The sequence below is a fragment of the Vanacampus margaritifer genome, chromosome 1 (genome assembly GCF_051991255.1).
Source record: "Vanacampus margaritifer isolate UIUO_Vmar chromosome 1, RoL_Vmar_1.0, whole genome shotgun sequence".
Classification (NCBI taxonomy): domain Eukaryota; kingdom Metazoa; phylum Chordata; class Actinopteri; order Syngnathiformes; family Syngnathidae; genus Vanacampus; species Vanacampus margaritifer.
This window is the reverse complement of record NC_135432.1, coordinates 192,452-220,446: the sequence shown is the minus strand read 5'-3', so window position 1 is coordinate 220,446 and position 27,995 is coordinate 192,452. Positions and strand designations below refer to the sequence as shown.

Here is a 27,995-nt window from a genome sequence, read left to right as displayed (position 1 = left end):
TGGCAAAGACGAGGTGTTGGTCTCACTCAAGTCAACACGACCGCCTCTCAACATGCCCTCAGAATGTGTTGTTTACGTTTCACCAGATGTTTCACGACACTGACATGTACCGTTGCTTTGTTGACTTTTGGTCACGGCGCTCCCTCTGCAGCGTGAACATAAAGCGGGAGCGCCGCGATTGCCAGCATATTTTGGGGGGGGAGATGCCGATCCGTACGAACGAGACAAAATAACATTTATGAATACAATTTGTCAGGATTCTTCAAGAATAGAGACTAGATCCGAGTTTTCCGAGGTCACACTCTCACGTTATCGGCGCTGTCAGACACTCAAGTTGACCAGAGCCGCTAATTCACATTTGACAAAAGAACAATTGCAAAAGCCCAAAGCTGCTGAAGCGATAGGAAGAACAATCACCTGCTTATGCTCAGAGTTGAGGCCGGGGGGGGGGGGGTTACGTGCAACAATCGTCTTACTCGGCCTCAGAAAAGCCACGCAACGTTGTGCGCTTTGGCTCAAGAATATTCCATTCTTCTTTGCGTGAAGCAAACAGACGATTGGCTGGCTGAGCCGGCGCTAAGCTACTCTGAGCCGCTCAGAGTTGCCGTGCAGGAAACATGCAAGTTGACCCTTTCTTAGATTGGACCTCAATGTTGGGGCGCCCAAACTCATTAAGAGTCATTTGATCCACGTTCAAAAGCCATGCATGGATCTTACAAAAAGCTTCGTCGCCAGCAGGTCTCAACATTTGACTTCCTTTCAACAAACGACGATCCGATTGAATCAACCGCACGATGCCAGGTCCGCATGGCGAGCCTCAGGAGACCGAGAGGTATCGAACGCAGAGGATCTTTTCTGGCCACAATTTCAACACGGTCACCTCTGGCAGCCCACACTGAGGAAGACAAAAGCAAGGCCGCAACCTCGCAAGACCTGAAGCAAATGGATTGCAGATGCTGAGGAAGGCCGCCCGGTGCGAGACCTTAGTCATGATGACGGGATCCAGTGTGGCGCCGCTCTCGTGTGCATGCATGCAGTAAATCTACACCAAGACCAAATAACAGCAATTGCAGACAGAACACTGCTGGCAACAAATATCCAGCTGTGGCGCCAAAGTCCAGTAGATGCCAACTATATCAGAGGTGGGCAATCTCGGTCCTCGAGGGCCGTAGTCCTGCAGCTTTTGGAGGTTTCTCACTTCCAACGCAAGCTGATTCCAATCAACAGGATCCTTATCAGGCTTATGCAGAGCTTGCTGATGAGCTGATCATATATCAGCTGTGTTGGAGAAGGGAAACATCCAAAACCTGCAGGACTCCGGCCCTCGATGCCCACCTCTGAACTATATGGACACCTTTCGTTACGCCCTCAAGAAGTGAAACAGTGTGGACTGTAACAGCTTCCATTGGTGGGAAGAATTTCAACAAGATTCTGGAGTGCGTCTGTGGAAATGTGCAAATTGATCCTGAGGAACATTTGTGAAGTCAGAGGTCAATGACGTTGATTCTCCGCACTCTCACAGGTTTTTCCAGAGCAAAATCATCCAAGCGTCCTTTATGGACTTGACTTGCACTTGTGCAGTCAGGCAGTATTGATGGCAGAGGAAATGGCCTTCCCCAAAGTGTCCCCACAAATGTGTGAGAATGGATTTTGTGTTTTTTTCAATGAAGAAGCAAGTTCCCAAGAGATCCAACAGCACTGATTGATCATTTGACTGATTTCTAGACTTCATTTTGCACATAAAGAGGAAGTCAATTAAGGGTTGAACAGTCCAAAGTGCAGAAGTGACGCTTGTGTTTATTTAAACCGTAGCAGCTGCCAGACAAGCAAATCTATGCTGCAATCATGAGGTCAGTTTGAATTACAAGCCGTTTGACTGCAGGCGACAATCGACGCGGAACGAAAGGCTCCGCAAGCTCAAGAGAAAACAGGCCATCCGTTTGGGTGCGAGGATATGGCCTACATCCGCCGCGGCTTGTAATCTGACCTCTTTCAGCACGCTTGGAAACATCGGAACTGCGCCGGAAGTCAGCAGGGTGTGTGCGTGCGTACGAGTTGGTTTACAATCGGCTGACACAATCGGGCCAACTTAAGCACACGGAGATGTTAAAAACATGGTTAGCGCCAAAGCTAGTCATTTAGCAACAGAGTTCAATGACTACAAGTGAATTGAATTGAACGGAATTGTCTGTTGAAGTGAGGAAGTAGAAAAGTAGGTCCAATAAATCCCCAACTAGTGAGCGCTTTCCAGAATAGAGCCGACACCTCGGAGCTATCAATTTAACGGGCCTCGCGATCATTTGGAAGGAGCGGGAAAGTGACTTCAAAAGACCCGGCCCGACCTCTTTGTAATGACCCCAGATGTGCGCTTTGGAACAGGGACTCAATTCATGGGGGGGGGGGGGGGGGGCCTCTCCAGTGTGCCGAATTCAAAGACTCGGGGGGCTAAGCGCGTCTGCAAGCTAGCAGCAGCGCACCGATCAGCAAACGGTGAGACTCGCTCTGCTTGCTCTTTGATTGCGCTGCAGAGCTAACGAGAGCAAAACATAAGCACGTACAACTCGGACGCGTTACTCAAATTGAGCAGACTGGAAAAGCCATTCCTGTCTGTTTGCATCTCTCATTCATATGCAGGTGACCCAACAAGCAGTACAACGTGTCAAACGGAATCCTCTGCAAGGTGCCCAAAAACGCAGAAATGGGACAATGTGAGGCGTCATCGTGACTCGTGATGCTGCACAGCACAATTCAGTAACATTAACGGCCTGATTTCATATGATCCCAAATGGCAAAGTCACTCACTCAACACATTCTGTGCACTTTTGGCAACACATTCTGTGCACTTTTGGCAACAGGTGAACAAGCGATGTATTCAAAAGTCACTTTTGTGCTTTAGGAAGCGCTGAGGCTTTCAATCATGGAATATTTCAAAGAGCACAGAAGTGAAGTGATGGACTTTTAAGTATTAGTAGAACAGACAAACAAATATATGACTGAGTAACAGAAAATAAATCGATGGCTCCAATCGTTTCGGGGAAGCCAGCAAGCAACCGTATAAAAGCCGTGTTTTATTTGATTTACTGCACGAGTGGGAATTGGACGTAACATGAACAAAACGTTTCCATTGTATTTCATCGCATGACTTCAATAGTTAACTCACAATTAATCGCAAATTTGATATCTGTTCTAAATGTACAATAAAAGGTACAATAACATATTTTTTTTGTCATACTCTGGTTAACATAAAAGTGGAAAAATGTTCAACTAATAGAAATATGGCTGCATCTTTTAATCATTGGTGTAGTAATTTCATAATAATTTATACAATTATGAGTGTGACATTGATTTGTGTTGAGGTCATTTTTCTGCCACTAGATGGCATCATTGCATTTGTAAGACACTGGTGACAGCTCATTGTATTGTTCTTTTCATATAAAGAGCTATCTAATCGTTAAGATGAAGTGCACCTTTTTAATATTGTAAACATGACACCACAAATATATGCATTATGATTGAATTTATTACTGCTAAATTTTGACGTGGATGCGTCTGCTGCGGTGCGCCTGGAATTCCCCCAGCACAGGCTTTCCAAGTAAGTAAGTCATTAATCGTGCGTTAAAAAAAATTTGTGGCGTTAAAGGAAATTTAAATTCAGTCCAAATTAACACACTAATATATATATATATATATATATATATATAGAATAGAATAGAAAGGAGTTTGTCATAGGTTATGTGGCATGACTCCTTCTTGTGATTGGCTAAGAAATCAACCCTTAGCTCATCCGGCCGGAAGCCACAAAATTGCATCGCTAGATAATGAATATGTTGCGATCACATCTGTTTCTGGCATGACATAAATGTTTACATGAGCGGAAAAAGTTGTTTGTCCCCGTCGCCTCTCCTTTTGTCACGAGGCCTTCTCTTTACCATCAGCCGTCACGATTACACACAGCGTTGGCCGCTTTTCAAACAATGTGTCTGAAGACGCAAAATCCGCCACCACAATTTGTTGAGTTCCTTCTAGAAAGAGCAAAATGAACAGTACAGTAGTGTGTCCTGTTTGACAGACAAAGTCCTGGCTTTGCTCTTTAAGTGGACCAGCGACCACATCGGGAAGCAAAGTCTGTTTATGACGTCCTGCAATACAAATCCAAGACAACACTGACAACGAAGAATAGTTGAAAACAGAAGCTAAGGCGCACAAACCGTTGGCCCCGTTACCTGATGAGCGCCTCCTTCATCCTTGGCAACGTTTACGTGAACGGGCCCCAAACAGCCCCCCAAGCAGCCCCCCAAGCAGCGCGCACACCAGCCATCCCGTTTGCGTGCTCTCGAGGCCTAGCGGCGCCTTGGCGGGATACAAGTCCGAATGTGGTTGTTAGCTGATGACGTCGCTCTCGAGGCACATTTTCCTTCCGTCGTCCCCTGCTCTTAAACGGTCCGACCGGTACGGACTGAGGGGACGTTGAGGGGGGGACGTTGAGGGTGGGCTGAGCAGGCTGCAGAGCTGCGGGCTGCAGTCTGCCACTAATCCCGATAATGACGGCAGGCCACAGCAAGTGGCGTTCACGCTCTGGGGGGGTTGACCCAAGTCAGGAGGGGGTGAGCATGTGACCCACGCCGGGCTTACAACCCAGTCCGGGGGGGGAGGGGGCCTGCATGCTCCGTCTGGGGCAAAGTGGCCGGTCACTTGAGGAATGTCCACATGCTTTCTTCTCGGACATCCATTTGCGTGTGCGCAACTCGTTGGCTTGTGGACCAAAAGCTATCGGCAAGGAACCAAAAACCGAGGCTCAAACCCACATCCCAGCCATCCATTTATGCTGAGTGAGCTTAATCAAATGTCAGACTTTGGCCAAGAGGCGCGCTCCGCCCTGAGCTGGTTGCCAGCTAATGGCAGGGCAAAGTGCACCAATGGCCCGAAGCGAGCGGAGCAAGCGGTAGATGCCAGGGGGTCAAAGGTTCGCGGGGAGACACCTGAAGTCGGCCTCGTCATGTGGCTAAGCAAAGTTGCGCCAGTAAATGGGCAGCTTTTATTGACAACAAGAGAATCCTTTTGTCTTCTTCGTGTGCAGTCGGATGAAGCTGCGAGCTGAACTCTGCCAGTCGTCCCCTCTGCGGGCGTCCCGAGTCCAGAAATGACAGCGATCCAACAAGGTGACAATGAACAGAAGCCTCACACAAGGCAGCTGAGCGACAACATCCTTCTCTTGATAAGCACCTTTTTGGAGGGCGGGGATAGCAGGATGCGTCTCAGCGGAGAGACAGGGGTCATGCGGACAAATTCATTTGGAACCCGTGCAGGACCCAAGCAGGGATGCGCTTGATATGTTTCTCTCCTCACAATGCCGCTGCATGTGACTTCACACTCTTAAATGATCGTCACATGTCCGTGCACGTCGGCAGAAGTGGAGACGGTGGTCGGAAGGAAACATTTGCACACAATAAAAGCCAGACAAAGGTTAGGAAGTACTACAGACACGTGGACAAAAATGAAATTAATCCCCCCCCCCCAAAAAAACATCGTCATCAAAATAAGAAATGAATAAAATGTCATGAAAATGAACCAATGAAAATCAGGCCTGGCCTTTGATTTGTAGTGCAACTGAATTATATCGATTTTAAAAAAACAGGCTGGACAAACATTATGGTACCCCTAGAAAAAAAGAAGAAGATATAAATACAGTATAAATAATTTGATCAAAGGGACATATTTAAATCAAGTGCGTCTTCTAATTAGCATCAGAGGCGTCTTCCAATTTAGAAGCAGTCGGTCGGCCTATTAAAAAGGTGATAAGAAGTCACACTGTGCTCTTTGGTGACACGGTGAGCGCACACACCTGAGGAAGGGAAGAAGAGAGCCGTCTTGGAAAGAAAATGAGAGACATGCACGTCCAATGTAAAGGCCGTGTAGGAGCGTCTCCAAGCGGCTTGATGCTCCTGAGAGGTCGCATATTCAGAAAATCGATGACAAATTGAAAAGATGGATGATACAAATGGCAACCCAATCAAAGATGAACTCCAAGGTCATGTTGCGTCAGGATCAGATGGAACCATACGTCCTCATTTGAGTCCAAATGGACTTCATGGGAGACAACCAAAGAGGAAAACACCGTTGAAATGAAATCAGAACACAAATTGCTCAACTGGATGTAGACAATCGGCTTCTGGGAAAAAGTGGACCCGTTAGCTCTAAGTTCACAGGCCAAGAAAAGAACACGGTGGCATTGAGGAGGCTCAGTTCTATTCTGGAGTTTCATCTTGAATCTGAGCATTGTAAGTAAGTATTGTAGAGAGAAGATGTGCTGCCCAGATTCAGAACGATCTCAAGTTGCAGGTCGTGGCTGCTGCGGCACGATAATGACCCCAAAACACCAACAAGGACCAAGAGCGAAACATTGGACTATTCTAAAGTGGTCTTCTGTGAGCATCCACTTCAATCCTGTCGATGAGCATCGGCGATGGGAGGAGATGAAACGTACCGAACGGACGTAAACGGCTCAAGGTCAAAGATCGGGAGAAAACGGGAGCCGTACAAAAGGTTTCAAATATGCACAAATCATCCAAATGTCTCTTTTATAGAAAAATGTCAATGATGTTCAATCCCTCCCCTGCCGAGGAGTCCGCGGCTGCACGCCGGGATCATTAAAGTGCGACGCGCTTTTCTAATGAGCGGATGAGCAGCTGCTTCCAAGCGAGCTGATGTGAAGACTCCCGAATCTGCGACCGATCATCTCCAGACTGAGCGGGAAAGCCGGCTCGAGGAGGCTTCGCGTTTGGTCCCGCTTGTCATCGCTCAAGTGTGACGGAAGACGAGCGAGCGAGCAGATTGAGCTGTTGCCGCTCACTCACCTGGAGAATTGCCGCTGCAGGGAGACGATGTGCGCCCGGCCCAGCTCCGATTCCTCCCGGGCTTCTCGGAGACGCTTCTCGCTCTCCAGACGCAGGCGGCGCTCTTCCTCCAGCTCGTGGATCAGCTTTTCTCGCTGTGCGTGGAGGAGCACAAAAACGAGAAACGTTAGACGGCAAATTGACACAAACAAACACAGTCCCGCCAAGACGCATCCTCTTTGGCAAAAAGTACGCATTCGAAGACCAAAGTCAATAACGAGGACATTTTATGGCAAGTTGTTGCATTGTTTCTGTCGAAGCAAGTTCACCAAAAATGTCACTTCACATCTTCGATCTTTCACTGCATGCCGCGGAGCCTTTGAGCTCGACATGAGTGACAAGCGCATACCCTCGTTCCCGTTTGGTTTGATTTGGACCGAGAGGCCCGAAGCACCAAAAAACACTTCAAGTCCGTGTTATCGGTCTCTTTCTCGCGCAAGACGAGTTTGAAATCAACTCTTTGTTCACGCTTTAATTGGATTCTTCTGTCTGTGTTGCCCAATGTGCGCTCTCCTCTAAATGGACTTCAAAGTCAAAGCCGCTGCTCTGCTAGGAGTTTGAAATCATCATTGAATGAGTGGAGCTCGGTGCAGGCCGGGAACATTCCAACATCAGCGCCGGCCGGGAACATTCCAACATCAGCGCCGGCCGGGAACATTCCAACATCAGCGCCGGCCGGGAACATTCCAACATCAGCGCCGGCCGGGAACATTCCAACATCAGCGCCGGCCGGGAACATTCCAACATCAGCGCCGGCCGGCTCTCTTTGCTGAACAAGCGGCATCCTTCAGTGGTCGTCTCGAATCGAGGATTTGAAGGCTGGCAGCTCACATGAACATTTTCAATGTTGAATCATGAAACTCATTACGAGCACATTGATGTCAAATATAGACTCATTCACTTGACTCATGACATTAATCATAAATGCACCAGTTACCGACAACCGGGTACATGGAAGATGGTTTAAGGTGGATTTATATTTGTCATCTTCATCTGTTGAATTGGACTTCATTTCATTTCATTTGCGTGGCGACGCAAAACCCGTAAATGTCACGTTGAACAACAGCAGAAATTACTGAAAATGCAAACATTCACTGTTCAACATTAAGAACACAATCAGATGCCAGCTAATGCGACATACTGAAGGAGAAAACACGAGGAGAACATTGTTGTTATCTTTGTATTTTAAAACAAAAACTACAACAGGTCAACCTACACTGGTTACCGAAGTAATTTATTAAATGCAAAATTGACTTTGAATCTAAAAATGTGTCAGTAAAAATCGAGTACAGTATTGCTTTGTTATATATATATATATATCCCCCAGATAAGAATTGTTGAGCTCAGAGCAGTTTACACAAAAGCAAGAGGGGGCCATCTAGTGGTGGAAAAATGGAGACGCGTGTAAATGCAGTGAGGACTGAGGAACATGAAGTTGAATGAAAACACACACACATGATATCTTACTGAGATATGTTTCTAATATTTTGGTTCCTATTTCATTTAGCATTATGGGTGGGTAAAATATTTGAAACAGCACATTTGACTTCATTCAATTTTGCAAATGAAATCAACTGAATCAAATCAAATGAAAGAATGCAGTTGCCTGTTTTACAGTAACTCGCACACAAGAACAATAAACAAAGCAAATAGCGCTCACGTCGTATGGCATAAAACATTGGACTCACAAAAGCACATTTTGTCCACTTGAAGGGCGCGAATACGAAACCCAAGACGGCATTAAAAGCAGCGCACGGTCTTGCCGTGGTTGTAAATTGGCAGCTCTGCTACAGTATGTGGAGCAGCTCCAGACACAATGCAGCATTGAGGCTCCTTCTGTCAAAGGTAATGGCCGCTATAAATCCAGCTGCAAAAAAATGCATAAAAATGCATAAAAGAAGCATTTAGTGCAGCAGCAGCAGCAGCCGAGAAACAAAAAGTCCACACCTGCACCCTCCATAAACTTGTACGCCACTTTCCTCTTTGCTAGAAACGGAATTTGAATGACAAAGCTGCTAATAAGACAAAAGGCTTTTCTTCACGCAGTATTGCGGCGCCTTCGTCAACAACAGCAGCTTTTCTTATTTTTGCAGCAAGCGCGGATCTGCCGACAGACCCAAGCCAAGAATCTCAATAACAAGGCAAGATTTACTGTCTTTTGCTAGTAAAAGCCTTGAAATTGCTTGACTTCGATATATAATTTGGGCAGTTGAAGCAGGCGGGAGGCTGTAAAATCCAACATTAGCATATCTTTATGTGCAGGCCACAAATCCACAGCAATACATCACACTGACTTTCAAATGTTTAATGCCGCGGCTTTCATTTCTCCGAGTGTCCTTGAAGGGGACGCAGCGAGCCTCAATGAGACCAACGACAGCCACACAAAATGAGAGGAGAAGTCGACGTGTCATATCTGCTTTGGCCTGTAGAGCGCGCCATTTTGCTAACATAACAAGGAGTCCGTCCAGTCCGCCTCCCAAACATCACAGATTATAAAAAGGGAATAAGAGAAGTCACTTTTATCTTTTTATCTACGGGGGGCGATATGCGTTTTTTTAAGAAGCTAGATGAGGTCTTGGAAGATGACATTGGACGGTGCGGCTTTCATTTTCTGGATGCTAAAAATGCAGCCATCTCCAGATGAATCCATTTATCACAGTGAACACGAAACGCTCATAATTGAATGAATCCGCAAGAGGACGTGGACGACTTCCTGGTACGTATAAAGTCTTAAATGTTATTAGCCGAAGCGAGGCCCAGCTTGTGAAATTGCTCTGCATTACAAGGTAATGGTGGCCATTCAAGGTGAATGACAACAAGACACAACAGCACCCCCCCCCCCCCCCCCCCGACATCCCAGTGCCCTGAAAGATCCATGGATGGCTGTAAATGAATTAGAGAGCTCATTCTCCGCCTGTAGTTAGGAAAGGCTACGTCAGCATTATCAGCTCAAGTGCACGAGCCTGCACAGACAGCTCATCAATTGATGTCCATCTGCAAGTGTACATGCAATTTTGGAGCCGCGCGATGAGCTCTTCATTACGCTGATGACCCCCCGCCCCCGCCTGCGCCCCCGCCTGCGCCCCCGCCTGCGCCCCCGCCTGCGCCCCCGCCTGCGCCCCCGCCTGCGCCCCGCCTGCGCCCCCGCCTGCGCCTTCACCCCCTCATTCGCATTCTAATCAAAGGGCCGGGAGCGGATCTCTGGCTGGTTGCTAAAGCAAACATCAGGGACACAATGCAGCACAAACGTTCGTAGTGTATTAATAAAACATGGCGCTGGGTTCCGTGTGCTCATCAGTGAATTCAAATGGAACGCGACAACGAGGAGGATTTTCGCATGCTTTGCTGCCACATAAAGAATCGACTTGAACAAACGCAAATCATCATGTCATGGTTTCATTTGGCAGGAAATGGACTTTGTTTCACTGCATTACTTTAAGAACAAAAGAGACAAACCAGCAAACAAACAGTAGCAGCTCGTAGCAATTGGCAATGCCACCCCCCCCCCCCACACACACACACACACACACACACACTTTTAGCAGTCAACATCTTGAATTCAGTTTGTTCTTTCACATTGTCGACATGCAGCCACAAAAATGTGTGCGAAGAGTTAAGCAGCACATGAGCATTAAGCGAGCATGAAGTCAACGGTTAAGCGAAGTCCATCTCAGCAGTAAAGCAACTTCGTGCCTCTTTCGGGACTTCATTGTTGCTCTCTCACGCCGTCACAGTAAGAAAATGGGGACTTTGCAAACTTTGCGTCCATCTCAGGATCTTTTTTTTCCATTTGTGGGCTCGCGAGTCATGACGATGATCACATGGCGGCCCGTCGAGCAGACCTGATGAGCGACAATCGGGAGTCGACGCAAGCGTCGGTGGGACGGAAGCTACAATAACAACAAACCATCCGAGGCGTGTCTGGAAAGTTGACTGAGTGTCTTGTCTGTGCTATTGCTTGCGCTGTTGTCCAACATGATATCTTGTTTCTGTCAGCTCATCTCATCAACTCAAAATGACCCGCAATGCAGTCTGAAAAGGAATGAACATGGACGCTCACTCAACCGGCTTGATATAGACCACAATGCATTGCGAGTATGAAAAAAACATGGCGGGAATCAAAGTGATGCATTAAACATGTACAAATCATTCTTTTGTTTTAGTTGAACAACAAAGGAACTAAAGTACCGTTTTTAAACACTTTCATTCACAATCAATAGCCGGAGATTTATGCGCCGGTGCGTCGTGACAAGTACGGCGGTCATGTGATACGCCACGAGGCGAAAGTAGCGAGCTGGCTGTCCCAATCGCCAATCGCAACGAGGCCATTCATATCAGACCGCCGGGCTGTGTAGTGAACGAGGGGTCAGGGGTCAAGGGTGGACATTGGGACGCAGCCACTTGTTTCAACATTTCAAGTGTTTCGAACGGAAACTTTGAGATTGTTTCCTCGCTCCGTGTTCATTCGTCAGTGCACAAAACATTAAAGAAAAAAAACATGTAAAAAAAATGAATAATAATTAAAGGTTGCAGAAAGCGGACATTTCGCACAAGAGCGCAGAACACACACACACACACACAGGAATGGGCTCAATGCTAGCACCGGCCATCGATCGTTGCCAGAGGAGAACCTTTTCCAGCTCCAGCTCACACGTGGCGTCGGCGTGGCGTCGGCGTGGCGGCCGAGAGGGACGGCAGGTGCGCCGCTGCCGTTTGTCACCGGGCTGTCGGCACTCTTCCAGCAATCGGGTCAAAGTGTGAGACAAGCTGATGGCAGCGCCGTCCCTGGACGGCCACGATAAGCAAAGGCGGCGCCCGAGTCCCACGCAGCCGCTTGAGCCCTTTCTGACACGCGCGCACGCACGCACGCACAAGCCCGTCCTGCCGCACGTTCAGGCATCGGCCGTCAAAAAGCTTCCGCGAGGACCAAAGAAGCCACGTGAGGTGTGGACAAAAGAACTTCCATCTTAACAGCGCCGTCAGTGGAGTCGAGTGATCAATGGATGCTCGTTAATCATGCTCAATACAAATTCAAATGTTATCCTCAACTCGATCCAAAGTTGCTGCATTTGATTTGCATAATCCTCCATCTGCGTGTATTTACAATTCAAAACGAATGCTGTGAGAGAGAAAAAAGGTCAATACAAAAGCTTATGACTGCCTCCGACTTCTTTACGGATTCGCAGCACACTCGATGAAAATGCGACGTCTTCCTGCACCGACGCGCGTTTGTGTGCAAATGCAGGAGGGTTCGTCGTCATGAAGCAAACACGGGCAGTTGCCCTCAAACGTCTCTTTAAAATCAATTAAAAGTTGATTTGATTCATTTATTGTTGTTTCGGTCTTAAATGCTTAAAAACACTTGCCTGGTCGATCACGATGTCTCAAAGAGGTTTAAACTTGTCTTCTGGACTCCCTCAAAAGAGCATCAAACAGCAGCAGCTCATTCAGAATGCGGCAGCACAGGTTTCGAACCTCAACAAAGGGATCAGAACATAACGCAGTTCTAAAGGCTGCTTAGAGAATTGATTTGAAAATCCTGCGACTGTTCTATAAATCACAGAATGCATGAAAGACCTGCTGATTGAATATAAACCCAGTAAGGCTCTGAGGTCTGCAGACTCGGGTCAATTCGTGGAGCCCAGAGTTCAAAGCAAACACGGTGAGGCGGCATTTAGCTGTTCTGCTGCACGCAAATAGAATGAGCTGCCGATAGAAGTGAAAAGTCAGCCTGGCGCGTGAATGCTTTTAAATCCAGGTTCCAAACATTGCTTTTCTGCCGTACCTTTAAGGCAGAGGTGGGCATCGAGGGCCGGAGTCCTGCAGCTTTTGCACGTTGCCCTTCTCCAACACAGCTGATATATGATCAGCTCATCGGCAAGCTCTGCATAAGCCTGATAACGATCCTGTTGATTGGAATCGGCTAGCGTTGGAAGTGAGAAACCTCCAAAAGCTGCAGGACTCCGGCCCTCGGGGACCGAGATTGCCCACCTCTGCTTTAAGGTGTACCTTTTCTAGTCTCCTTTAAGTGTGTTCAGCTAAAAGGCGGTTTGAAATCTACAGAACAACGACTCGACATTTCCAAATGTTCCTTCACGTCAACATGTCACTCTTCAGCGTTACAAATGAAGAATCCTGCCCGTTTGAGTCTCTTAAAGCTCGGTCCGCTTTCCCCACTAGATATTCTTTTCTCACTTTCACACTCTGCTAATGTCTTGGATCGCACACGTTTAGTCAAGCGTCAAACCTTGACAGCTAGCGGCACCTCGACGTGCGCCTTTCCGGCGTACGTCGCATCAGGGAGCGTCCGCAGACCTCAAAGACAAATAAAGCTCCCCAAGTCGAGACGGTTGATTTTCACGTGTTGTCTGCGCAGCCGTTTCCGGTGGCCAACAGTCCAAATGGCTTTTTAACGGGAAGCTCCGCCCCCTGGGCAGTGCTGGTAACGCTCTCTTTAGGAGTCTGCAAGTTTGCAGGCCGACAGGAAAGCTGGCATCCTGCCCCCTCCCCGAACGGACTGGGATTGCGACTCGCCAGTGGCCACGCCCCTCGCCACGACACGCCCCTCGCCACGACACGCCCCTCGCCACGCCACGCCCCTCGCCACGACACGCCCCTCGCCACGACACGCCCCTCGTCACAAGATTCCACAAGAAAGAGACTGTTAATGAGTAATTCCACTCACAACGCATCGAGCTTGTAGAAGGAGAAGCCACAGGAACACATTTGGCAAACTAGTCGGAAGTTTGAAACTCTGCATGTCCACTGATCAATAGACGGCGATCGATCGATCCTCCCAAAAGATCCAAAAGTGGAAGCGCTGTCACGATGATGCCGTCAAGTTATCGCGTTTCTCAACAGGAAAGGGTAAAGTTTGGTGGAGGACCCAAACGCAGGGAAGCAGAACAAGGAGAGGCAAAGTTGATGTAAAAAAAAAAAAAAGGAATTTAATTATACAAAACAAAAGCCAACTCCAAACGGCAGTAAAACTAAACGAGTGGCGGACGACAAGGCAAAAAACTGGCAGCATGACGGGAGGAAAACGACAACGAATCGACGCAGACGGGAGAGAGACGAAATACATACGCACACTAACGACACAACAAGACACACCTGCGGCAAGTGACGCCATTGGCTGAGGGTACGAGGAAGGGCAGGATTACACTTAACGAGATTAAGGAAGACACACACAAGGAAAAACAACAGACCAAGACAGAAACTTCAAGAAACACGACAAATTAAAACACACGTTTACATGCTGTGGATATTCGGCTTAAGGTCACAATTAGGGTTTGCGAAACAATCGAGGTCACGCGTTTACATGCGTGGCGGAAAGAGTGACTCCCGTTTCCGTGTGCGCTCGATTGGAATAAATAATCACGTCAATAACGTCATTTCCGCTTTGACCTTTGACATTCTACTGATGTGAGTCACCACGCCAGGTTTCCTCCTCGCTCCAGAAGTTCGCTTCTTTGACAACGGCGTGACAATTTCCACCGACTTAGATATGGGCTCAAACCCTGGCCTTTTTAGCATTGAGACACGAAATAACATGAAAAGGCAGCGGAGAAATCAATGTATTGGAGGGAGGCTCCTTTGGCAAGTAGACGAAGTCGTGACGACATCGACCAAGATTCCGTGCCAGTCACGTAAGCCAAGAAGAAGAAAATAGCGAGCATGCGAAAAACAGTGCCCCGAACCATCGCGATATTCCAAACGCGTTTATAGCAAGAGTAAGAATTGCGGTTATGAAATCAGTAACCCAGCGTTGATATTCAAGTGCTACCGAATAAGAGCATATTTGGGGCTTTGCAGGCCTTTTCATGACCTTTGCAAAGGTTCCTCGCATGTAAACGTAGTCCGCGTAAAGCTGTGACTTGAACCCGCAGCCGGCATTTTGTGCCTGCGGCGACACGGCTACTTTCTGCCTGCGATCTGCTTCCTTCTTGAGGACAAGCATCGCATGTCCGTCCTGTACCGGCTGATGTCAGCAAGCATGGAAGTGGGCGTCCGCAAGTCGCTTTCCGCCAACCGGCAGCATTTTGACCCTCATTATCTCGTCCGTGCAGCTTTTGTCGCGTCGTGGTGAGGAGTTGCGATGCCTCCCAGGAATGCCAGAAAGGGAGTGCGAGGGGACTCCAACTGGGATAATCCCAATTTCAAACGGAGCTTAGTGATACCTCCCGAGCAGCTCCTGTCTCAGACAGATAAGTTCTCACGCCCTCCCCGCCATGCGCGCCTACAACGCACGCACACACATGCGCCGTCCTCCAAAGACATCACTAGCATGTTGTGCGCCCGCTCGACCAATGAGATGTTTTCCTTGGCGGAGGTCAGAGAGGTTAGTGTTCCAGGACGAGGCAATGACACAGATGCCGCACAAAGAATCGCAGCGTGTGCGCGTGTGCGCGTGTGCAGCTGGCCGACGCGCGTACGCAATGAAGAAGCGGCGGCTGTGACACGGCTAGCGATCGGAAAACAAGCATTTGGTTGTCGTACATGTTGGAAAAGAGCCAGCGTGAACATCCGGCAAATGCAAGCATATCTACAAGTTGGTAAGACAAGTGTGGGACGACGACGACTCCATGCGAGGGTGCCGGCGTCTTTTGCAACATCATTTGTGTGTACGTCGTCGGTTCACATGTTGACGTGAACCGCAACGCCGAAGCGGCTTCTTGCTCACCTTCGTGACCAGGAGACGGAAAAAAAACAACAACAACAACAAAACCTCTCTCTCGGGGAGAGGCTCATACGTCGCCATGCTGCAGTTTATGAATTTGACTTTGGCGGCAATCCGAGGCAGGCTGCGGTTCGGGGCTATCGGCTGAACGGCTTGCGGTTCCACCTCATGACGACGAGGAAGCCTCGCCCAGCATTCTCATGTCTGTCTGAGGTCTTTTTTTAGATCATTTCATTTCGATTACCGTCTCCTACAAAACCAGCTGATGACCAGATGTGACTAATGTGTGTGCGTGAAAAAAGCCGCGCCGACCCGGGTCCTTTATTTACCATTGTTCCTTCACTCTTGCTCCGCGCAACTTCCCTCTGCAGGCAAGCCACGGCCAGCTTTTCCCTGTACAAAAAAAGAGAGAAAAATGGGGAAAGATAAGCAATGCGATATCATTACACACCCCGCTAAAAATGAGCGATGGACTTTTTTTTAGTGTCGAGACCGGTACCGATTATTAGAAGTCAAGGAGAACGACAAGCCATATTTCAAGACGATATTCATTTGCAGTAAAAGAGAAAATATTTGCGTGAATAAACAACGTTTTTTTTTTTTTTAATTTTTAACATATAAAGAATTGACACCTTTATTTAAGAATGATAACAACAATTGCATGTGCGCCGCTAAATGAAAAAAGTAAGCAAGTAAAAAGTTCTCTAAAGTTTTCTACTGTAAATTGCGTTTTCCAAAGTTTCAACATCATTTCGTAATGTATTTTTAAAAATAAAAAAATGTAGCGAGTTCTCAGTGTAGCATCATTGTTAGAAAGTGGAAATGTAAATAAATCCATAAAGTTGCCCGTATCTCACAGAGCGACAAATGCTTGCGAATGGCGCTCATTTGGGCTTTTCGTCAGGGATCGTAAACGCTTTCAAAAAGATCTTATTTGCAGACAGTGAAAAATTGTATGTTTGAAATGTCTTTGCGACAAGAAAAAAATGCCTGTCAACAACTTACAAATCCTGATCAAAACCTTAAATTTGCTACGTTCGCAAGCATTCACCGGTCAGTGAGATACCGGCTTTATCGGCTTTCAGAATCATAAAAAGGCAAATGGCGATATTTGTCAAAACGTCCAAAATTGGCACCGAAAAATGGTCTGGCCGATAATTGGGCCATCCCTCCTAAAAATCTTAAATTTTCCTCATGAAATGATTGAGAAGTCGCTTGCTTTCAATGATAGTGGCTTTCAATCAGCTTGGCGGACGTAGAAGGGGGGAAAAAAAGAAGGTTTTTGTTGTTTCCTATAAGCTGGGATCACACACACTTCCTTTTGTGAATGCATTTACAACATGGGCCTTGTTCAGCCTGCACCCAAAAAAAAAAAATCAACTCCAAACTCACACCTTGCCAGTCTCAACATGACATCGCAGTTTCTCAGCCGCTGGTGATTAAGAATGAAAAGTCCGTCTGGACTGAAACAACGTCGCTCCTTCTAACGCCAGCAGACGTATTTGAGCAAAAACCGTGAGTCACGTGCTGACTAAGCAAGTGGCAAGACGCGAGCGTTGGGTTTGGGTGTGTCGCACACTTAAGGCAAAAACACCAACATTGATCTCAAGTAACATAGAAGCTCAAAGTATTCATCAAAGCCAAGTCATGGGTTTTATTGCCCCCAAAAATGAAATAAATGTGAGTATTATTCATATATTATATTCATAAATGTTCTTAAGTCATTGAATGGCAGCCATTTTGACTGAAGCAAGCCCCTTCGCACAAAACAGTTTGAATTCACACAATGTGCTCGGACCGGATTTCAGAGCTTTCAAGTACTTCACTCTTTATTGTTCTTGATCGAGTAGCTCGCATTTGTGTGAAAATTCCACAAGGGTAAGAAGGAATACACCCGATTGCTCCCTATCTGCATTCTGAGAATGCGGGCTGGTGACATCATCATCGTTGTCATTATGATGTGTAACGTCAACTGTCAACGGCGCGAGGACAAGCGATCGCAGCCAATGTAAAGTCGCCATCTTTGCAAACCTGTTTGCTTTTCATGAGAGCAAAAAGCAGACGCACGCTTGAATCTCCTCCGTGCAGAACGAGGCTGACGGATGAAGCGTCGCATCACATTTGGAGTTTTAACGCTAGAGTAGATGATTCGATGCGATCGTAAAAACAGGCGACAGAAATGTTCCCGATATTGTCACAGAGTTTGCAAGTGACCTGAACACGCCAGCGACTGCGAGCGATGTTTGCCGTCCTGCGGCCCACATTGAGGCGCCGCCGTGCCGAGCCGCCGTGCCGAGCCGCCGTGCCGAGCCGCCGTGCCGAGCCGCCGTGCCGAGCCGCCGTGCCGAGCCGCCGTGCCGGCTGCGCTTCAGCATCGCTCGTGGCCATCCTTCATCGGCCGTCGACTGTTTCCATAACTGTCGGATCCCACCCAAAATCGTCTGCTGCGTGAGCGGAACCAGGCAGCCCTTGCGGTATGAACATTCGTTTCATCATTCGCTTCTTCCTTTATCACTTATCGGTGGGAATCACACGGTTGCAGCGCAATCTCAGCACTCTGTCCAAAGCCCAACAGTTTCCGGCAGCTGAGCACAGACAGCATCAAGTCGGGAAACGCTCGCAATCGGTTTCGAATCCGCGAGCGCTCAATTGGTCCCGGCTGCTGTCGTAAGACGGTCCATCTTGGACGGCGCCTCCGCCACAGCTGGAGACTTCCTGTTTGACCGTTCGCACGTGGAGCGTGCAAACAAACAAGAGCCACGTGTCATCAGGAGCGGCCTTCCTGATGAAGCCTGACCTCGCCGTAGCAGACCATCAATTATTGACGTGCCGCTGAAATGTGACGAGCTGCTGCAGACAAAGAAGCTCCTCATACCGTTTGGGAATGTTTTTATTCTGCACAGTAGCACGATGTGCAGCATCAGACTTTTGTACTATAAACGGATATCTTAGCCAACGGCAAAGTCCAGCACGCACTTGATCTCGTGCTGCGACTTCATCATCAGCATGGACGGAGCTCGCAACGGTTTCGTTCCAATTCATTCTGGACCAAATAGGAACTGTTTGCTGCAGAAAATGGCCCAAAGAGTCCAGTGTCCCTTTAACATCAAAGAATGAGGTGTGCTGCTCGTCCACAAGAAAAACAGCGACCTCTCAACATTTCAAGCAGCACAAACCACGACAGACTTTTCTCCAAGACTTGTCCTGAGCTGCGAGGAATGCGCCGGTCAAGCGTGGCTTATTCCCGCCTCGCCGTCGAGACCCCCAAATCTTTTCCTACACCGACCTCGATTGTTTCCACGTCGCAGGCTGAAATGCTGCGAGAGGAGCAGATGGCCGTCTGCCAAGAAGAGGACTCGGATGCCAAGAAGAGGACTCGGATGCCAAGGAGAGGACTCGGATGCCAAGGAGAGGACTCGGATGCCAAGGCGTAGTCCAAATACTTGAATCTCCAAACGTACATGAGATGAAAAATGATTCAAGAGTTCAAAGACAACAAACTTCCTTGCAGACACACCTGGTTGTGACGCACACGCATTCCTGGCCTCGAGCCCAAGTAATTATGTTTTCATCTTTTCTGATGATCATCATCCGACTCGTGTCACACGCTCGCCTTTGGGCTCGTTCGGCTTCAACGAGCTCAGGCTACCGTTGGCCGGGCTCAGCCACGACTCATAAGTCAAGAGATTTAAAAAAAAAAAAGAACCTGCATGGGGCATAATTAGCCATGTCGTCAAAATACAATTAGCGAGTTTGCCCTGCAATAAATATGGCCGCCAGGGACGCATTGCGTTATTTATTAGCTTGCCTGACTTGACAGGAAGTTGGAAGACGAACAAGCAAAGAACTCGAAACGCTACTAACAAACGCGTCGAGGATCTTTGGCAACATGCCAATTATTTTTGGCTGATTTGCACTTTGCAGTCGGACAAAGCCGAGCTTTTGTCCGAGGGAACATTTACAAACTCACTATAACGCTCAATGTGTGTGCGCACTTGCAATGGACGCCGGCTGTCCTGGCTTGACGCAGCACGGACTCCATTGGACTGGAATATTCTGCTGAGTCATGGAGAGCGAGCGGTTGGATGTTTCAGCACACGGTTTCCGCAGCGTCCATCGAATCCATCGCAATGGCGGACAAACGGCTTCCCGCACGGTAGCGACGCGTCAACGGGAGCACTTGAGCTAAGGGTCTGCGATCCAAAAGTTCTCAGGAGGATAAATTGGCACACGTCAGACTTTTGGCGTGCCGGCGGTGTCGTCATGCGAGGGCTTTTGCTCGCAATGATTCACTCTCAGCACAGACAAAAAGCAAAAAGCAAAGAGCTGAAGAGTGAAAGAGAGCAGAAGCAAGTTTGGACAAAGCACAAGCTTGTGAGCTTCTCCAGCTGCGCCGCCGCCGCCGCCGCCGCCGCCACCGCCACCTTCAGCGGCCGGACGCCAGCCCGCATGTTTGGAAAACTATTATCTGCTGATTTATAAGCCAGATAGTCCGCAGCTCAAGTTTGTTGACGTTCCCTGCTCCTGCGCAGCCGTATATTGGAGCCCTCCTTTTCCAGCAGCTTAACTCACTCCCATAAACGTGTTCAGCGTGACAACTTCACAAATGGGAAACCGCTCGCTCGTATCTTTGCTGGCTTTGTTCCAAAACCTCACCAGAGACAACAAGGACGGCAGCATATCGTCTTGCTCTCGGCAAGAATGCGAGATGACCACGTGACCTAAAAACATCCCCTTTTCAAGCTCAAACACTCCTCATATCATATCCTCGTGACATTATCAACAATTGAGGTTTGTGTTACAAAGTCGACACAAACTTGCGTCTCCAGGCAATAATAGAAGTGTTGAATGCAAGCAAACACAATCCTTGCATTGTTCACATGCTCGTGCGTGACCCGTTCAACTTAATGATGCTTTCTGAGCGCGCTAAACCAGCAAGAAGCACATTTTGCTGATTTCCATTGAGCGACATCAATTGCCGTGCCGGCGGTGGGAATCACGTGGGAAAGTTGCCTCGGCTGTCAAAGAAGGGGGGACGCTTCCATGCAGAGGCCCCTCCACAAGCCGTTAAACAGGGGGAACATTCCTCAATAATTCACTTTGACCCGAGCCCAACACTTGCCAGTTGACGGTCAATGAATACACGCAGGCAGGGAGGCGGGTCCAACGTGCGAGGGAGGTTGCGGCTTAGCTCGTAAAATTCCATCGACGGGACTGGATGTCAAAGTGTCGAAAAGGAAATGCAAAAGCAGTCCGTGGGATATTCGTGCTGACGTGTCCTCTCACCAAGCGTGGAATATGAATTTGGGGGTCGGTGCTGTCATCCTCCTCATTTCTAACAAAGTGACTTTTTAGCCACGCAAAGGAACAACGAGTCAAAATGAAAATGTCAGTGAAACGTGTTTGCGGCAAGGCCACAACGGACAGAAGGACAGTTTGAATTCAAGCAAATCAAATCCCTCCACCACTTGCCAATCCTCTTACCCAGTAATCCCGAGGTAGGTTTCACATGCAGGCAAGCTCAAAAGTTGGCAGCACAAATGGACATATTGCTCATCTTCCCCTTCAAAGGGACAAATGGGAACGACATTTTACGGTGCCGTCCAACTTCCCTGCCAAAACAGCAGTTTGCCTTCTCCTCTTGATGGGCGCCATTCAAGCAATGACTTCATGGAGGAATCCATGTTTTGCTGTCAAAGTTGGACGGCGCCGATTGCCATGGCAGGAAAAACCTCTTCTGTTTTCTGGCATTTTGTCAAAACCAACAAGAGGGACAGTTCTCTTACTCTCCCACGCTTTGCTATCGTCTTCTCGGACGGTTCTGTTTTTAGAGATAACAAAATAAGCGAAGACATCCATTTATAGTACAAAAGGCTCCGGCCTGACCGCTGAGCGCGTGCATGCCTGCGTGCTCGAAAAATAGGGCTGGACGACTGAGTGGCGCAAAACTTTGGATGGAGACGGAGACGGTTCACGGAGATAACATCAAGTCAGGATCGAAATTCACACGCTCGCAGCAACTTCAACACCAGTCCAGTCGCCGAGGGTTTAGCGGCCTGCCAAGAAAATCTTAATCTGTTTGAGAGAGCACGAGGGGACAAAAGCGGAGGCGGGCAACATTCCTGTGTCCATAAATCCCCCGGCAACGCGATCGTCTTCATGACAGTGATCCGTTTCCTTCTGCTATCAGCCGCAGTCAACGGGGTCAATGCCACAGTCTGTTGCCGCTAGCAACGGGACACGCAATTCCGCCGCTCCACTCTTACCCTCCTCACTGCTTTGTCCAACTCCAAGATTGTTACGTGCACATCATTTATGTATGGTATGCTGCAAATATTCCTTCAGTGCGCTGCGGACCTCAAATGGCAAAAGATGGAATCTAGCCGGATCTTACCCTGGTGAAGATGCAGCATTGTGGTGCGTTCAGGGGACACTCATGGTAATCCAGCAGCACATTTGCCGCTGATGATATCAAGTTTACATCCACAACTTGCCACAGCTCGCTCGGTTCCCGACTGGACTGAACCCCCAGCCGCCTCCCTCGGTACTCTGCCCCGTCTCCGGCTCTTTCAGTCCGCCAACATGCAGTCCACGCTCCTCCCGAGTCCCGGCTCGGCTTCCCTCTCGTCTCTCTACGTGCGCTCTGCCTCTCAGCTGTGGTCTCTTTCACATCAACACACAGCGCAGTGAGCCTTCCCCCTGCCCGCCCCCCTGCCCGACCCGCCCCCGGGCTTGATCTGGCCTCAGTAGTACATCTCCGCTTCTGCCTCTCCCTCAGACCTCGTCTCTCCTCCGAGCAAGACACTGAACATGTGTTCACTGCTGCATCTCTGAAGGTAGTGCCTTCCAGCAGGGAGGGGAGGGGGGAGCCAAGCGGGGGGTTGCATGGAGGGGGAGGTGGATTGATTTATTCTTTTTTTTCGATGCATTGTGCGTGTGGACACCAACAAGCAAACTGGCTCCTGTATGTGAAGGTTTGAAACGAACCTTGTTGCCTTTGATTTTCAGAATAAGTAGTCAAGGCAACATATGACTTAATCATAGCAAAAATTCTGAACTCGAAACGGAATGGTTGTCCATTGCGTCAAGTCACGAGAATGAGCAAAGTAAAGCTGATTGAGGGAGTGAAGCGGCGGGGAAGGTGAAAGGCAGAGTGGGAAAAGAAGGTCTGGCGGGTCTGAACTCTGGCCCATCTGCTGCAATCACAATCAGTCTCAGCTGAATGGCCGTGACAAACTGCAGCCGCAACCGGCGTGTGAGCAACAACCGAGTGAGATGGGACGCGGGGGGAGGGATAGGAGGAGGAAAAAGCGGAATGGGGGCGCTTTTGTCTGCTTCCCATTTGGTCCAGTACGAAGGGAGGCGGGCACGGGAGGGAAGAAAGGGGGGAATTAAAAGGGTCCCGTTGACAGAAGCGGACATTTAAAGAGGGAGAAGAAAGGGAGCGGTCCGACTTGAAGTCGATGCCTTCGCTGCCACTTGGCCCCGCATTCACTGTCACTAATGTGCTGAAAGAACAATGACACCAACCATGTGAGGAAATTAGCCTGCAAGGGGGAGCAGAATTGTGGAGGCAGGATGAAGAATTAGGAACGATACTCCGCATGATTTGTACTCCGTTCGTCATCATAAAAATGTGAACGATTCATGATGGCTGCTGATGATGATGATGGCTACGCAAGGAGATAAACGTGTTCAACATGAGCACAGCTGTCTCGTAGGCTCATCAGAACCATTTGATTGTCAGAGCAGGTGGCTGCCAATTAGATGTCATTGTCCCATTTGGGTAAAAAAGACAAATGTGGAGTGAGTCAGCATTAACACCAACAATCCAAAAATGTCCAAGGCAGGGTTGCGTGCTAATGAGATCAGCAGCAAGCGACCACTGACTGAGCGATGGTGCGCCTACATGTGCCTTTCTCCTCAATTTGGCAAATGTGACACAGTTGTTTAGTTGAACTTCCAACAAACTACTGTAGGTTTTTACTTTAAGTTGCAACCTAATGAGTGTCTCTCGTGTGTGTGTGCCACGTCAGCGCATGCGAAATGCTTCCGCTGTAGCATCGCTAGCTGTACTGTTGATGGTGTCAGTGAGAAATTCCTCTGTTTGGAAAACACTTGGCTTCCCATGCAGCCGGTCTGGCTCCGCTGGTGTCACATGTACACGTAGACCCGCCGAGCCCAGGTTGGCATTCCACAGGGAGCCTGCGTGGGCAAAGGGAAGTGTGCTGAGACCGTCGCCGGAGGGCCGGCAGATCGATACGGGCGAGAGTGACCGGCTGCCGGAACGCAAGTGCACTGGAGCATGCACCGCCTTTAGGTTATTTGACAAATGGGGTCTTGGTTGGCGTGTTGAGACACCTTTCCCAAAAATCGGTATGATTTGTTTCAATTTGGTGCGGTTTGCTTTTTTGGGGGGGGGGGGGGAAGAAAAGAATGACTTCCATTGGCTATATTTCCCCTTTTGTAGCATTAGATAGATAGATAGACTTTTTTTGACACTTTTATGTTACAATAGAATGTAAGGAGTGAGTAAAGAACGCAGCATTTGAAAAATCTTGTCCAATTTCTAGTGAGTCCTGCTTGTTTATGGATAATGTCAGCACACAACATTCTAGCAAGCCCCTTTTATTGTGTTTAATAAACTGCCTGTGGACTACAAAATCTGCTGCTACTGTCAATGTGTTTAATACTATTCTTTTGTGGTGTGTGCTTCTATTGCCGCACATGTTTCTGTCTCTCCTGGAAAAACCAGCAACGTGTCGTTTTCTATAATACACCTCACCATGATGCACAGTGGGAGCCCTTGACGGTCTAGACACGAGAATCTCTGGCTTTGCAGATAACTCAACATTTTTTTTTCTTTAACGTAGCATTTTTTTCGTTGAAAGTCACCAAGCTTACATATCCTCTTTTTGAATAAACTCTCTGGTGAGGTAAAAAAATATATATATATATATATATCACATCATTTTAGAGAACTGCCACAAAGACTGAAATAGTCGACGGATGTGCTGCATGTAAGGAAATGAAAATACACTAACATGTCTTTATCTTCTTTGTGTTTGGCCTGCCACCAAAAGATCTACAGCCCAGCCTAAGGTTGGCTAATATACCGGAAGTTCAACACGATTGTGTGAATGCACTGCATAGCCATCAGTGGACTCGCCAGAACCATCAGCCACACTTTTCCGTCTGCCGTGTTTTGATCACAGATGAGTAACCTGAGGCAGACGAGGGACGCCAGCATGCATCACGGCAACCATTACTCAGTTAGGTGTGTGTGTTCCGAGACAGACATTCATCACACCAGTGGCAACTAGTTGTTTTGCTTCGTAAACAGCTAGTAATGCTTAATCATTTCAGGATGCCTTTCGAAGTCAAGGGAAAGCACGTGTGGTTTACATTCAGCAGATATTGAAGTGTCAACATGGCGGCTCTTTCATTTCCTGCAGCGATACGTGCAAAGGAAATTCCGGAATGCAGACGGAGAGCCTGTTTGTTTACCAAACACAAAACGACTCAGAGCTGCGAGCGGCCAGACAGATGCAAATCACAAGACGGAACCCGTGAGTATCTGTAATTGAAATTGTCTGTGGCGAGACAAGAAACGTTCCTGCCCCGTCGTCATTTCTAATTCAGCTTGGGTGGGGTGGGCTGTGGGTGGGGTGGGCTGTGGGTGGGGTGGGCTGTGTGCGGTGCCATGCCAGCCTGACCAGACATCGTAAACACAGACTCATTTCCTCCCTGGAGACAGGAAATGCTGAAAGTATTGCATAAGAAGAATTAGCTCTGAATTCTGGTTCCGCTTAGCATGCAAAACAAATGTTAGCGCTAAATGTGATCTTGGGCAAAATATCCAAATACATCAAAAATGGAACTGAATCACCCGACAAGCCTCTATGTGGGATTGTTTTGGATTGTACACATTTTGCCGCCTTCCTGTTTCTTCTGGGACAAAGGAATGTTTTCAAAAGACCTCCAAACTGGAGGTGAGTATCATGGACACGACCCCCTATCAGCCCAAACCACACAAAGACTACACAATAATAAAAAAAAAAACCCGCCTCGATGGGTCTTTACACGGAAGATGTTTTGACAAGAAAGGCTCGGAAGCCTGATTGGTCCAAAATGACGTCACGCTATCCCGAGCACCAAAGGGCACACTCTGCCGCTACTTTGCTGATAAACCCAATTTCATTACAGAGCGCATGTTGAAGCAATCTTCATTTACATATCAGTGCTTCTCAAGTACAACAGAAGAAGATAAATATGTGCTGAGAAAAACAAGCTGCGAAAAAACAGCTTAGCTTTGTGCTTAACCTTGACCGTGTCACAAACGGAATAAGTGCGGACTGGCATTACCGTGCTAGCGCTTAAGTACAGCAACTCTCATTTGCTCAACCTTGACGGAGCAACGGTAAAAGGCATCATTAAACTCCGAGATGAACCTCTCCCGAGCGCTATAAAGATGATGCTCGCATTTTAGGCTGACACCAGCGGAACACGCCGCAGTCTTTCAGATGGAGATTTATCAAACAACATGAGCTTCTTTTTATCCAAACGCACGCTAACATTGCAGCGATGCTGGGATCTTACGGCACAGGATTTCCAGATGGAATCATTGTTTCATTGACGGTTACTTGAGAAGTTTTGAACCTACAAAATGACCTCCGTTCACAAGCCATTCACTTCAGAGGTCGCACATCTACATTTTTGGAGCGTGAACTCTTTGCAGCTTAGCGTGATCAAATGATTTCATTCAAGGTTTTATAATGCACAGCTTTGGCCTGAGCAAGACGGCAGATCTTCAGGAGCTCGACAAGAAAGGCCTCACTACGTACTTGGACGGAGGATTCAACTCTTTCATGGTGGTCGGACTGCCGCCAGCACGCAGGCGTCTCGTCTGGCCAGCCTGATATGCCTCGTCTTAACATCTACCAAGTAAAGCTGTTTCCCAGTTCTGAGCTCCTGCTATGTTGAACATGCACGCTACTTCAAGGACATTTTCTTCAGATGGTGTCGTCTCTGAGCAGCGACATTCAAGGTTATTCTCTGAAGTAGGTTTTAACTTGAGACAGCTGCAAACAGCAACAGAGTATTTTACTCATCCCACAACGTCTTGGTAAATAGCACGCATGTGGGGCCACCTCCACTTTCTACCTGGATGACCTCAGAAGAGCTCATGCTGTCTGATCAGCAGAGGTTCTTTAAGCTGGGCTTTCTTCACTGTTCTCCGGAAGGTGCGTGAATTTTGAAGGGCGACATCAGCTCCAACAGGCAGACGCTTTCCTTCTTCAACTGCCTCTGCAAACTCCAACTCAGCACAAGAGTAGGAAAAGCGCTCGTGTAAAAAGGCGCTTTAATCCACTCGAAGCAACCGAAGCTTGTCTGAAAGATCAAGTCGACTCGCCGTGGCCCACCAGCATGAATGTGTTCCTTCTACACATTTTATTCTCAAAATGAACAGTCTTGTTGACGTAGATGTTGAAAATGGACAAATGGCTGAGTTGACACTGTCCAGTGCAGCTTTGTCTCACCGTGTCAGAAATGTCCTCACATTCAGTAGATCAGTGCAGGGAGGAGAGGGAGGAGCGTCCCCGACCGGCCGTTGCGTCAACAGATGCAGCAGATGCTTCTGACGCACGATGGATTAACACGTTGCCGCTCATCCTTTTTCACAGGAACATTGAAAACTCTTGCTTGAATCTACAATTGTGTGCTGGCAGAGCTATAAATAATCCAATCAATGATAATCGTTAAAAAGAAGTCCTGATTGTCCTATCTGTGTCCTCCACCAGTGTGAAAGTACCCTGTAATATGGTACAATGAATGGCATGTATGCACCAGGTCAAAGGGTCATGAAGTAGAGGACGGAGGAATGTAAGGACCTGATGGATTGATGGGCCTCATTGAGGTCCAGAGGGAGATGTCGACCACCCCACAACGTGCTGCCTAATGAGGGGAGTGCTGCTTTTTTTTCCTCTCGTTTTTCCCACTAGTGTGTAATGTTGCAAAAGCCTTGTAGTGTTGACGTAGCCACTTTGACTTCAACACTGAAGAGGTTTAGAGCTTTAAAGCTGCCTGGTCATGCCTTGTCTCTATAAAACAAGCAATCGTGTTTCATTTGGAAAAGATATTAAGTGACGTAGCAAGATTCGGGGTGAAAATCAAACTACGAACCGCTTATTGATGCTAAGGTTCTCTCTCGACAGGTGTGGCAGGTCTTTCACTAAATGCACAAGTGAAACCTGAACAGGTCTTCTGGCCACATGTTATACCCATTGTCAGGACACAAATGATTTCAGGAAAATGTGAGATCAAATGTCAGTGCAAACAGCCACAAAGTTCATGGCCGCCTTAAGAACACCCATCAGGACCCTGCAAGGACATTGTGGCCACGCTAAGAGGCTATCGGGTCA

General features: G+C 48.0%; 1 protein-coding gene across 10 annotated transcripts in view; it reads right to left on the bottom strand.

Moving 5' to 3' along the window:
* Positions 1–27,995, bottom strand: part of LOC144050013 (nck-associated protein 5-like) — a 74,245-nt gene that overhangs the window by 26,798 nt on the left and 19,452 nt on the right. For 5 of the 10 annotated variants that reach the window (XR_013293759.1, XM_077562862.1, XM_077562940.1 and 2 more), the window contains 2 exons: positions 15,903–15,966; positions 6,855–6,988 (listed from right to left, as the gene is read on the bottom strand). Coding sequence is in view for 9 of the 10 variants with exons in the window: in XM_077562862.1 (XP_077418988.1) it covers positions 6,855–6,988; positions 15,903–15,966 (198 nt within the window). In the remaining variant the exon portion in view is untranslated. Of the gene's footprint in view, positions 1–4,223; positions 6,822–6,854; positions 6,989–15,902; positions 15,967–21,057; positions 21,888–21,967; positions 22,284–26,417; positions 26,459–27,995 lie in introns of those variants that run through there. The other 5 variants (XM_077562871.1, XM_077562888.1, XM_077562906.1 and 2 more) reach the window with 5 other exon arrangements.